The sequence below is a fragment of the Hyalella azteca genome, unplaced genomic scaffold (assembly GCF_000764305.2).
Source record: "Hyalella azteca isolate HAZT.00-mixed unplaced genomic scaffold, Hazt_2.0.2 contig10909, whole genome shotgun sequence".
Classification (NCBI taxonomy): Eukaryota; Metazoa; Arthropoda; class Malacostraca; order Amphipoda; family Hyalellidae; genus Hyalella; species Hyalella azteca.
This window is the reverse complement of record NW_025940928.1, coordinates 1-12,806: the sequence shown is the minus strand read 5'-3', so window position 1 is coordinate 12,806 and position 12,806 is coordinate 1. Positions and strand designations below refer to the sequence as shown.

At 36.9% G+C, this 12,806-nt stretch overlaps 1 protein-coding gene across 1 annotated transcript; it reads right to left on the bottom strand.

Annotated features, from left to right (window-relative positions):
* Positions 1-20: 20 nt before the first annotated feature.
* On the bottom strand, positions 21-5,354 carry LOC108674333 (innexin inx2-like). The gene is made up of 2 exons (XM_018162272.2): positions 5,167-5,354; positions 21-3,905 (listed from the first exon to the last, which is right to left on the bottom strand). Exons 1-2 carry the CDS (start codon positions 5,346-5,348, stop codon positions 2,717-2,719), a joined length of 1,371 nt encoding a protein of 456 aa, XP_018017761.1. The 5' UTR covers positions 5,349-5,354; the 3' UTR covers positions 21-2,716.
* Positions 5,355-12,806: the final 7,452 nt, after the last annotated feature.

Here is a 12,806-nt window from a genome sequence, read left to right as displayed (position 1 = left end):
CTGCATAGGAATAAAAACTATTTTGAAATGACAATTTTATTTCTAAAAAAAACTTACAATAAGACTAAATGAACAATTACACATTAGCGTAAAACGTGGTTCCACTTAAAAATGTAAAAAACGTAATACTAGTAATCTTCCTTTGTTAATGGCTGTGAAGAGAAAGCTCTTTCCACAACTTGTCTATCACGAAGCTGTGACCGCAGTGAACAGGTTATTCCTTTGGCACATCGTACAACAAAATTAAATAAGTTCTGCGACCATCCAGCCTTAAAATCCCCGCTTATGAAACTGAAAATAGTTAAAAATTGTGATTGAGCAGTCACTATTTTATTTTTCCAGGAACAACTGGCTTTAGTTTTGTAGAACGTGTTGGTTGCAACTACGGACAACGCATTCATCAGAAGGAATTTTCACTCAACCCTTTCAATGTGCTGACGATACAATAATCAATTTCGGAATTGGAACACAAAAAATAACATTGCTATTAAGCCAAGTGAAGACTGAGTTTTCGTTGAATAATAATTTTCTCCAAAGCGTTAGTACAAATTTATGTGAGTTTCAAGAACACTCGTATGTGCACAAAATATCGTGCCGCGCCACAAACAATTTAAACAAAGCCTATTTAATAGACACGATACATTTTCAGCTAAAAATATGGACGATATGGCGTTCACCAAAAAGGTAATTCAGCAGGAATGCATTTCGTTTGGAAAAATGAACTTGAAAGGTTCAAATTGAAAGAAAACCTCAATAAAATTAGTTTAGTTCCTAGCTAAACAAATATGCTAGCTAAATTAGCTTTTGCTAAATTTTAGCTAAATTTGCTAAAGCAAAAGCTAAATATTTGCCAGCTAAATTTGCATTCATGAATTATGTACATATAAGTGAATAACACAACGACATCAATTGTTGATTCTTCAACTTATGATGGGCCTAGGACATCAAAGTGAGACTTTCTAGTTTACAACGAGACATATGGTGCGGGACACAAATTTATTTCATATAAATTACCATCTTACAACGTATCGCAGATTTAAAAGTAATTAATTTTACCCAACGAAGATTTGACGATTGATTCCAGGACAAATTTGAAAGCTACTTGCAGTCTCGCCTTCCAATGCCTATCTTAAATCCAGGTATTATCACATTTAATGTCGCATAAATTTTTTCAATTAAACCATATTAATATTTACTGGCACGATGTTGTCATGAATGTTATATTAACCCGCTTGCACATAATAAGAGCAGCACTAATGTAAGTGCGGAACTCCTGGGTACTTTCATTAACATCATCTTACTCCAAGAGCATATGCAACGGTAAACACAAGAAACATCAATGAAATTCTTAGCTTAATTAAGAAGTTTAGTAACTTCAGAGATCAGAAAGACTGTAAGAAAGTCGCTACCATCACTCGGTTTACTGAGCCCACCATCACTCGTGGCACTGAACCCACGGTGTTTTTAAAAGTTCCATCAATAAACTTCACATTCATTTCTTGTGATATATTATTGCTTTTTGCTCTTCATTTCTTTTCTAGTCGAACACGAACAATATTTTTATTATTTCCGCAGTACCCCACAAATTTTCAAACATTAACTTAAATTTGTCATAGAGATTTATGTATATACATTTTCACACCATTTTAAACTATTTTTCAATAACTTCATCGAGCATCGCAATTACTGTAAAATTATTTCACGGCTACGTTCAGCTCAATTAAGTGAAACCCACAACACTCAATATTTATTTCTCGCCATCATATTTATTTCTAGCCATCATATGCACTGAAGACTTTTCGATGATTTGGATGTCCTTTTAATTTTTTATTCAATAGAACGTAAACTCTAAGTCTTCTTTTCTGACAGACTAGCATCAGGGCGCTATAAAATAAAATGGCGTCATGTGGAATATCTCACATAAATTAGTAAAATTCAGCAAGTAAAACACATTTTTTGTAGTGAACACATTTGTAGCGAACGTTAGCGGAACAGGAATGCCATCAGTTATTTATCAAAACATCTAATATTCAACTATTGATAGATTAAGCTAATCTTGTTTTTTTTACAATACTTTAGCTCATTTTCTGAAAAACACTAGTATCACTATTTGATAAACTATCACAATTATCACACACAAATTGTAAACAATTTAAATTGTTATGATGTATGTAAAAAAGCTCAACAAGTCTTAATACCTCTAAGCCAACTTGACAAAATTGACGAATCAATAAAACAAGCACATACAACGTTAAAAGTTCCTGTCTATAAAATTAAGATTCCAATTCCAGCAATAATATTCTAGAAAATTAAATCAAATGGATTTCTGTGACACTTGGAGACAATCCAATTTTTGAGGCTATCATGTTCTCCAGCAATAACATGGCGGTTAAAAAAACATGTACTTCAGAAGCCACCAGTCTTGCAATTGCACTGTTGAGTCAGTGCTGCTCGCAATGACAGTTTGCCATAACAGCCGAGTGATGAACGATTCCTTGTTATAATCTAAAAGCAGACAGTGATGCAATTAATTCTTTGACTAAATGCAGCGAGTGAACTTTCAAAGGAGATCCGTTGTGAATTGAAAAAAATTAGCCCACCATTAGACAGTCGTTTGAAGCTCACCCCAACTGCTTGGCATCCTGTATCACTGAAACCTCTTGAACAACAATTCACAAGTCATACATACTCGAGCCACTTCTTTAAGGGCATAAGATCATTCGATGAGTATACTTGTATTATTCTTACTATTAGATAAAAGAGGTCTAGTCTGCGCCATGTCGTTTGGTGCAATTTGCCCGTGTCGCGCTAAGGTTTCTGGGTTGCTGAACAATCCTTTAATATATTCAGGGTTCATTGGAGGTTGCACGTTCTGTGGAGGCATTGGAGCTTTCCTGTTTCTAGTGTCGCTTGCACTAGGGTAGATGCCAATGCCTTTAGCGCTATTGCTTCCTTGTGGAAAAGTTTTTGTATCCAAAAGAGTTGTGTCTTCAGGCTTAACTTTATCGTTTAACTTGGGGTCGGCTAATCGACTTAGCAAAGAGTAAAACTTGGCGTGACTCAAGTGACCCTTAAATCGGTAAAGAAGATACACGTCTCCAGTGCGCATGTTTTCGTTGGCCTTAGATATGAGAGTACGCGTTCTCTCAGGAGCGAATATGGGCTTTGCACTCCTAAGCCACAGCTCCCGAAACTTGGGAATGAAGGCAAGGAAAAGCATGACGATGTATGCACTAGTAAGGAAAATGAGTACGATAAGCCAAACCCACAGCATGAGGAAGACTTTCTCGTACAGTTCCATCATTGTGAGATGACAACCGAAGAGTTCGGACCTTTTCGACACGAGTTCGTTTGCTTCGTTGAGGTTACATTTAGCAAATGGAGGGAAAGTTTGAGATACGTAATCAGTGAAGCCTTTAGGATCCCGTTCGAAAGGCCAGGCTTCAATGCCGTAGCGAATGAACCTACCTTGCAGCAAGAAATCAAAGTAATTAAGAGCGAAAATGTCGATGAAAAGAGCCAGAATGTTTATTAGAACGTACTTAATGTAAAGGCCATTGTGTGTCTTCAGGTTGGGAATCATGTAGCATGCAATTTTCTCGATGATTTGCTGCTCTACTTCAACCTTGAAGCTATGGGCAGCGACTTCTTCGATGAGTTTCTTACATTTGGGATTTTCAAAGTTTTTAGAAACTTTTCTAGGTATGTAATAAATGCCAGCCAAGACCAAGAAAGACCAAGTCACCCATCTGTAGAATAGAAGATAACGTCGTCTAGGATTTTCTTTATTTCCTTCTTCTTTAATTTCTACGTAGGGATACGATAAACATATGTTTATGTAGTCCAATCGAACTTGCGTGTCAGCATTGAAGTGCGAGACGCAAGTGATCACATCCCGATGGTACCTGAAGAAAAATTTAGAATAAATAGTGAAAAACTCAAATTGTACTAAAATATTTCAGTCATAGACACTATATGGACGTTGATTTATATATATGGAGATCTCCGTTCTGAATAAGTGAGGAAACGATAACAAGTTCGTGCGACAAACCACAATCTCATCGGAAAGTGCAAAAGATTTTCCCGAACGTGGCTACTGACATCATGTGTTTGGAGGACGGGAAGCCAGGCTTTCCGGTCTACTCTAACCGAGCGTAGGCAGATCGTCGCCTTGAAGTGATTGTTTGCATATAATTTACATTGTCATAATTTTCGTGCCTTTAGTAAAGATTTACTCTCATTGGTAACAGAAAGCTTTAAATTGAGACTGAAATTAGTTCATATTTAGAAAAACTAAATATAGATTCGTGATTAAATTGAAATATTTCTTGAATTTGAGACCAATTTTCTCGGCGGACAAATTAACTGGTTACATTTGTTACACGCCGAATCCTTCATAGGAGCCGAAGTATATCTGGACAGAATAAACATTCTAAATGTATCTGATAAAATTTTCTACCAAACAAGAAAATGTGGATCTCCACTACCCAAATTTGGTTTTTGAATAATAATTTAGGCTCACCATAATCACACGGTAACTCTGGTCAGGTAAAAAAGTTTTTTCTCATTTAATTTACTAAATAAAGGTAACGATCTTTCATACGTTCAAGTAAGAATTAATGATGTTTCCTCACGAAAAAATAAGTAGTAGTTCCATGAACTGATATACGATCGTTCCTTATAGACCTGCATTCTTTGCTCCAGTTCCATATCATTTAACACGAATGGTTGCTTTAACTCTCTAACCAAGTGTTATTAATGCAAGTGTTATTAATATCTAAGAATTCTAAAGATCAAATGTTCTCAAACACATTTAGCCCGTATATTATGGCACCAAATTAGATATTTAAATTTGTGTGTAATGAACCACAGTGCGATTGCAATAAAATCGAAGTTGACGAATGCCGATGCGGACGCTCGTAAGTTTGAAATTGTCAAGTAAAATGTTTTTGACCTGAGGCAATTTTCAGGCAAACAGTCCCCCGTGTTTAGCCAGTATAGAATCAGGTGATGAGTAACCGTTAACTTCGGTTTTTTGACAAGATTACTGATTATTTTCACTTTGGAGATGGTTTACACTGATCTTACAACTGTGGACGCCCTGATCCGCACAAACTAATTACGATCACTAATCAGTACATTTCAGTAACTTTTACAGTTACTCACCACTGGTACCAAACTGTGAAAAAGCCGCCGATGAGGACGAAGAATGTGAATCTGTAATGCAGCTTGAGTATAGCTCCGTCACAAGGCGCCGTGCACACGACATTTGCACGACTTTTGATGACGTTCACGATGCTGCTGATGATGGACCGGATGTCCACCGACCCTGTGCCCACAGACGGCATCCTGGAGCCTGTAAACACAACGAAATTAATATTTCCTCATCTAAGACATATTGCTAAAGTTCTTCGAGTATTCAGTAGCAATTATCACGAGTCATAGCTTTAATGCAAGTAATCGGAAACAATTCCGAAATGCATCCAGGTGCATTTCGGAATCAGTAAATTTCTGCAATAAACAAATTTCAACAAAACGAGCAATTGGGCGAAGGGATGATCTGGTTTACGTTAATGGGACTTGTGTATGTATATCGATAGTATTTAGGTTATTTAATATTGGATGGAAATTATGGAGCATTGAATAAATAAAATCATGGTCAAGCTTTCAATCCCGAGCGTTTTTCCTAACCCATGGGAATAATATTTTTAGGAACGCTGGAAATAGATCAGCAACCACAACAAACTTGCCAAATTCGCGAGACAGTGACATGCACAATTTTTTCCTCAAGTAAGGAGCAAATTTAGAGGTACTAAAAACCACAATCTAGGCTGCATGAAACCAATGGACATTTTTTAAGGTTCTTCAGCAGAAGAAGCACTGTAGAAATTGTTCTGCCTTATCGGGCACGCGACCGTTAGACCGACGCAGCATTCGGTAGCGCAATGAAACTGGGCTGCGGTCGTACGTTCCGCTTTGGTTGATGAGTTTACACCTAATGTTATTTGTAGCAGTCAGCATTAAAATGTTTACAAAGTGCATTATCAGTTATTATATGCGATGAATATTATATCTCATAAAATACCAGCGGTTAAAATTAATACCAGCGTGTTATTATAATTTTCTTTATATCTCTAAGAAAAACCAGGGCGTGTTGACTCAATTGAGAGTAACGTATAGATCGTTGAAAAGAAAGCTGCTATTCTGAAGATCTGAATTATATTAGAAGTTCTTTTCGTAATTTTTTTCCAATAATCGGCCTTCAACAGAGCATTGTAATTGTGAATGTATTTCCAACCTTACATTCGGTTCAATTTTCTGCCACTGTATAACTATAATTGTATTTGTAATAAATTGGCGAGGAGTTAGCCGAGCAAGAAAATTACTGAGAAAGTACAGTATAAACAAGTAATGTGCACAGTTTCATCATCAGAAGTACAACCATGCTTACAAGCACCAATGGAGATTTTAGCTCAATGTGAAAAATACATTGTCATACTGTTAATTACCTAAATATCTTGTCGGGCTCATGTTACCTTATCTCGTAGTCAAAAAAAGTCGGGACATTATCTGCATCGTTGATACTAAACTTCAAAGCGTTGAGGCACGGTAGGTTGTGTTAGAGAATGAATGCTACTTGGAAGATAAGTTGCAGGTGGTTATATGAGAAGAAAAAAACGCACTTGAAGATAACATGCATCAAACTGCACTCATTTTACCACCATGTAGAAGTATTTTGAATTATTGAATTATTCATAATGTTCTCCAAGCATTCCAATCTCTTATTTCGGTTCGTCACGATATAAAATCGGGGAAAAATACAGTGTAAATGGCAAGAACTAATCCCGAATTACAGGAATGGAAAGGTGTACAGGAAAGTTTAGGGTTTTGTCGCTTTTGAATGTAAAGACTCTTAGTTGAACTAATAATACTTGGGTAAACTAATACATGGTTGAACAAATAATAGTTCAACCATGGTTAAGACTGCAGGCGACAGGCCTATCCAGGCCTATTTATTTAATGCCGAAGATACTATACTATATACTATATATACTATAAGACTGGTGGTGAGCTGCTCAAGATTTTTGCGATCAGGCGCCGGTTAGAGGACTGCCGGAAGATGCCTCCAATAAGATAAAACTCCTCTAAGAAAACTCCAATAATAACTTAATTAGGGTTCATTATGGTGGTATCTGAAAAGTTTGTGATACAAAAGAAAAATCGCATAGAAATTGTAGAATACTTTTTGACCAATAAAGAGGTTGCTCAATACTAATTAGAAATACATTTTTAGCCCTTGCCATACATACCTCGATATTAAAAGATACCGAAGAACATAATTTTATTTTTTTTAACTTGAATCAAAAGTGAATGATTGTAACAGAAAGAACTGACTCATTTGTTGTCGCTAAAATTCTATGTTTCCATGAATGAAAACTAAAGAGATTATGAGTGTTATATTTATACCAACGTAACGACAGCAATCTCGAAATTAGTCCATCAGCAGCTGCTGTACGATAACGTAGATTGAGAGAAGTTTGTACTGCTAAAAAATAGTTAAGCCAAAGTGTCAATCATTTTGTAGGATGGTGCTGAAGTCATCAGTAATGCCCTCCCAATGGTTGATGTGCTTATCAGCTGACCATGCGCGACACTTCACAAGATCTCCTCCAATTTCAACGATCATTTACAGATGCTAAGTCAGAAAACATGCGTGTGCCAAAAACATGCCACTGACCGACACAACTCAGCGATGTCGTTACTGGTTTGTGTACGTCTGCTACGCACAGAAATCATCACAGCAAGATCAGCATCGGTGAAATTTGGATATAAAATTGTTCTTCAAGTTAAACTTCAAGTCGATAATGAGCTTTGTACAATAATTTATTTGAGTACAAGACCTTCACAATCGTTTACAAATACATCTTCGCTTGGCATTGGAGTAAATCAATAGTTTTAGAGCAAATATAGTACGTTGAAATGAAGGAAATATTTTTTTCCGAGCTCGAAAATCAGGAATTAATTTTCATGACGGTGGTATCTAAAGAGTTCCATAAATGCTCAAATTAACAATAATTAAAATTTAATTTTTGCAAAGGCATACTCTCTCGAAAAGACATACAAATGGTAAAAAGCAAAATGTAAATTCGTGATAAAGTTGAAAAATGTAACCTTATTTTGTGACAAATGTGGAGTTCCACGTGGCGCCGAAGCTGAGACATGCGTCAGCAGTTCAGCGATATGCTTACACAAGCGCCATGTCGGCTGCTGCAGGGGCATCAGTTTTGACCTCTGCAGGCGAATCATTTCGCAACTCTTGACGAGAGTGTCTTGAATTTTGATCCCTTTTTCGTGATTATAGCCCGCAGCACGAAATCTCTACACACACTCCTGACTCATACAGGAACATGTTTTTTTCCTGCAGCAGCCTCAGTAGGCATTTCGGTCTTGAATAGCAAAATTTCACAACAAGAGTAATATTTTTTAGATTTCATGAGCTCTTGATTAAACATCGTCTCAGCATTCGTACAAACATCATCGGTCCACCGCCAGTAATTTTTAGGCTCATAATAAGTGGGCGCACGAAGAACCCTCTGCTCCCTTGACCCCCAAAGGACCTGTCCTTCATTTCGGCAAGCAAAATGGTTTTGACGACCGGGATCCTTCCGAGACTATATATAGTATATAGGATACCGAGACTATTATAAAGTCCTGCACAGCTCGTTGACAATTGGGACAAACTGTAATGGGAACAGTCCGAAATTTTTGTCCAAAATTAAGTAGTGCAATAAATTTCACATAAATTTACATTCACTAGATGCAAAAAATAATATGCGTTTAAAAATTACTTTTTAAAGACAACACTTCTAAAGAATCCAGTGTCTCCGATGTTACACATGTACAATGAATTTCTAATTTTATTATCAAATATTAAAAAAATAATTTTTAAATTTTATTTTCAAAATTAAAAAAAATAAATTTTGCAAAATTATTCATTCTGTCAATTGAATCATGCATGTCTCCAACTTTACACATGTGTGCAAAATTTCAGCTCGATTGGAAAGGTAGAAGTGTGTTAAATATCGATTATTTGATTTGTAGCAGACAGACAAGAAGTGAAGTTAAAGAGAAGTGTTGTAAGAATGAAGCGGAGCTTCCTAAACAACAGCATTTCGCATCACTCAACAAACGTTCGTGATATGTTTGGTCTCTCTCGACAAAAAATTAGCATGCATGGAAATTGAAGATTTGAACTCAAATTTGAAGTAGAAACATCACACGAATAATAAATACACATTATTTTGGCATTATGTTTCTGTGTTCAATATGGCTGATCGCTTTAACAACCATGTTTTGTCTGTTTCATCCGAAATCATAGCATAAAAACCTTAATTACTGACGACCACAAGCGATAAACTTCCCGAAGCGAGCTAATTGTTTAAACACATAGAATCTAGATTTAAAAAAATGAAATTGTAATTAAATAATTCAACTAGTGATTTTACGTAAGCCCGTTCCCTGTTAAATACAGAAATTGTTGGTTGACATTTTTTGATAATGAACATTTTTCTTTCAAAAATAAAAATGACTGATATTGTTTGGGGGAGTCTACGTTCATTACTTCAGGTAATGAGATGATAATAATATGGTCATGTCAGCGTTGAAGATTAGGCCATTTCTGGCGTGTCGACTGTTGCAGGAGGCGCAAAAATTTTACAGCTAGTTGGATTTCGAACCCACAACTCACTGCTCTAATCTTGCTGTTAGCCTCCTCGCCGGTAATGTATAATAGCTGTAAAAACAATTATTTATCAACCTTCCTGTGATCAACCTGCTCTGCCAACACATATCATATAGACAAGGCACGACAAGCAAGCAGTTTTTTTTTGTTTAAAATACAAGGCAAAATGAGAGTCGGATCATGATAGAGATAAGAATTCAAGTACTTTTTTATCTAAGAACTGCACGATAATTTAATGCATGTCTGTTCCAAATAAAGACGTTTAATTGAGGCAAATCTCGTTGAACTGAATTCCCAACTACTTGGTTGTGGCCGTCCGATCGATTACGGACTGGATATTTAACGATGTACAAAAAAGATCATAACTTATATGCATTCTTCGAATCAGTAACCATCACTTTGCAGGCCAAAACCGGCCCATTATGATGCACAATATTATTGATAGAGAAGTCATTGCTGTATTAAGAGCGGCATGCATGACTACAGACACACCGATCACCTCAAGTCTGCAAGGATTTGGTCTTGGTACGAGATGCACTCCGGAGCGGCACCGGGTGAGCCGCACTCCTAATAAGGTTGCGCGATCGCGTCTAAATCAGGCCATCGCATCCATACTAAATAGAGGCAACATTTGCGTTTAGTTTAATGATTTAAGAGACGTTAATGGGCAATAATTAGCGGACGACGCATTGTGGCATCCATGAGCATCTGCTCAGCAGGCCACGACCGGACGCACAGGTAACATGAGCAATGCAGCCTTGTGACTTATTCCTCTTTGCTATAGAGTTCATTCATAACCTGTAAATACTGGTGGTTGATATCGCTTTTTTGTGGTTGATATCTCTCTTTCGAGGAACCGAGTTACATTATCCAGTTGAGTAGTTCACGCGTAGGTGAACAAAAATCACGCATTCACAAGCGCCTATTTGACAGCATCATGTAGTTATGTACCTACATATTTTGAAACTCTCCTAGCATTAGCCTATACTTCCTTCGGGCCTAATCTAACGTATGTATAAGGTATTAGACTAGCAGCAAGCTCACACCCTTTACTGTTTATGAGCGAAGAGAAATATGAGGATTGGGAAACAAACCCTGTAAAAATGTCGCGACTACCACTTCACACCTCGTAGAGCACCGGGAACGTTCAGCTCTTGCAATGTTGTACGCTAACGAACTGAGGAGGACGCAGCGTCTAATCATGTACGTTGGTGCATGAATTCACATGAACCGGACCAGTTGTTTTTTATCTTTCTTAAGATGTAACGACACAAGCAACCGAATGATTTTGACAATCCAGATAATACTAGCAATACGCATTACATTTTCCCCCTAGAAGCTTTAAAAATGCTCGATTTCAGGCTGTGAATAAAAATTTTGTTTTTATGATATTTCAAGTCGGAAAAACGTAATGGTAATGTTGATCAAATGCATGTTACAGCGTAACAAAATATCAAATAACCGTTCAGCGCAATGTTTTTTTACATGGTAATGCATCGCACATACATACATGGTAATGGAGGTGATTGAATAGACTAGGAATAGTGAATTTTTGAAAAATATGCAAATACGGACACAGTGAATGTCACATTGTGACAATAAATAATGGGAAGCTTTTAGTGCAACCGCATGAATGATCTTGAACAAATAGAAATGAAAATGTTCGACATGTAACAATAATTAATCAAGTGTACCTCATTTTGCAGTTATTTCCTTAATTTTGGTCAAATTACTTTAAATTACGATCTGTATTCGGCACTTCACCCGCCGATGCCTGGCTTTGTTGGTCTTTAGTTTGAAGAGGAAGGGTATTGTACAAAGATACTTCTGTCAGTTAGGGCCATGGTTGAATTAATACAAGGTTGACCCACGGCGACGACGATTTTTTCACCGTTCTGCGCATGTCTCGTGTGACGTCAACGTGGGCCAAAAATGTAAACAGTGGAGATCAACGCGTTGTTTTTGTGCCATATTTGAAATGATATTTTAAAAAATTTACCTCCTCAAAATGGCACAAAACTCTGCATTTGCTGCAACAAGTGTTACTTTAAGCAAAGCCGGTGTTACAAATCCGTTTTGTGGTGTGTAAATTAAATAAATGGGAAACATGATGGGCCGACAGACAAGGGCAGAAAGGAGTAATGGCGGCCACTCAGCTAACGGTCGATGAAAGGAAACACAATTCTAACGAAATTTTATTTTCGTAAGCTAACGAAGAATATGCTTTGCTATAAATTGTTTTAATGTTGTAATTTGGTTCATTTCTTACTTGTCATGTTGTTCTGAAAATTGTATCTCCGACTGTCAATATTGTTGTAGGTATCTGTCCAGCGGTGCAGCGGTAGGCTATGAAACATTTTTGGTGCTGTAATATTTCTAGGAGGGTAATGGAATACTGACGAAAGATTTATGTGAAAAAACTCAAGTTTTTGATTGATTGATATTAGAATAATGAGAACGTAAATGCAATAAATATTTCCCATGTGCTGAATTTATTAGTGGGAGGGGACAGTGGCAGCCTAGCAAGCTGAGTCAGTGAGTGCAAGTACTGAAGTACCCTAGTAGCCTAGCGTCCTTGCAGCTGTACTGTGTAGTCATGTAGACTGTGGAGAAGGGTGGCAGACTGGCAGTGGCCAATAATTTATATTTTAATTAGCTACTCTGCAAATATTATTTTTAATTTTGATAAAACTTCTGCATTCAATAATCAATAGCCATAAATCACATGAAATTTGATGAAAAGGATAGTATACATTATTTACAAACAATAAGAGGGGGGGTAATTAATTCATCTGGCAGAAATCTAATATTTCCATAATCCATATTGGGCAGATGGACAGGGAAGCTCTATTTGTAATGTGAGAAGTAGATACCTACTTTGATTACTTTCCACATGTAGTAGGTTGGCAGTTTCTATCTGCAGCCTGCAGTGTGTGTATTTGAACTTTGGGGCATCAATGGTGACAAGAACTAAGAAGGTGGCATCAATGGGGGGTGGGGGCAAGAATCAAGAACTACAATTTGAAAGAAGATCCTATTCCAGATCAACATCTGCCACTGCCAG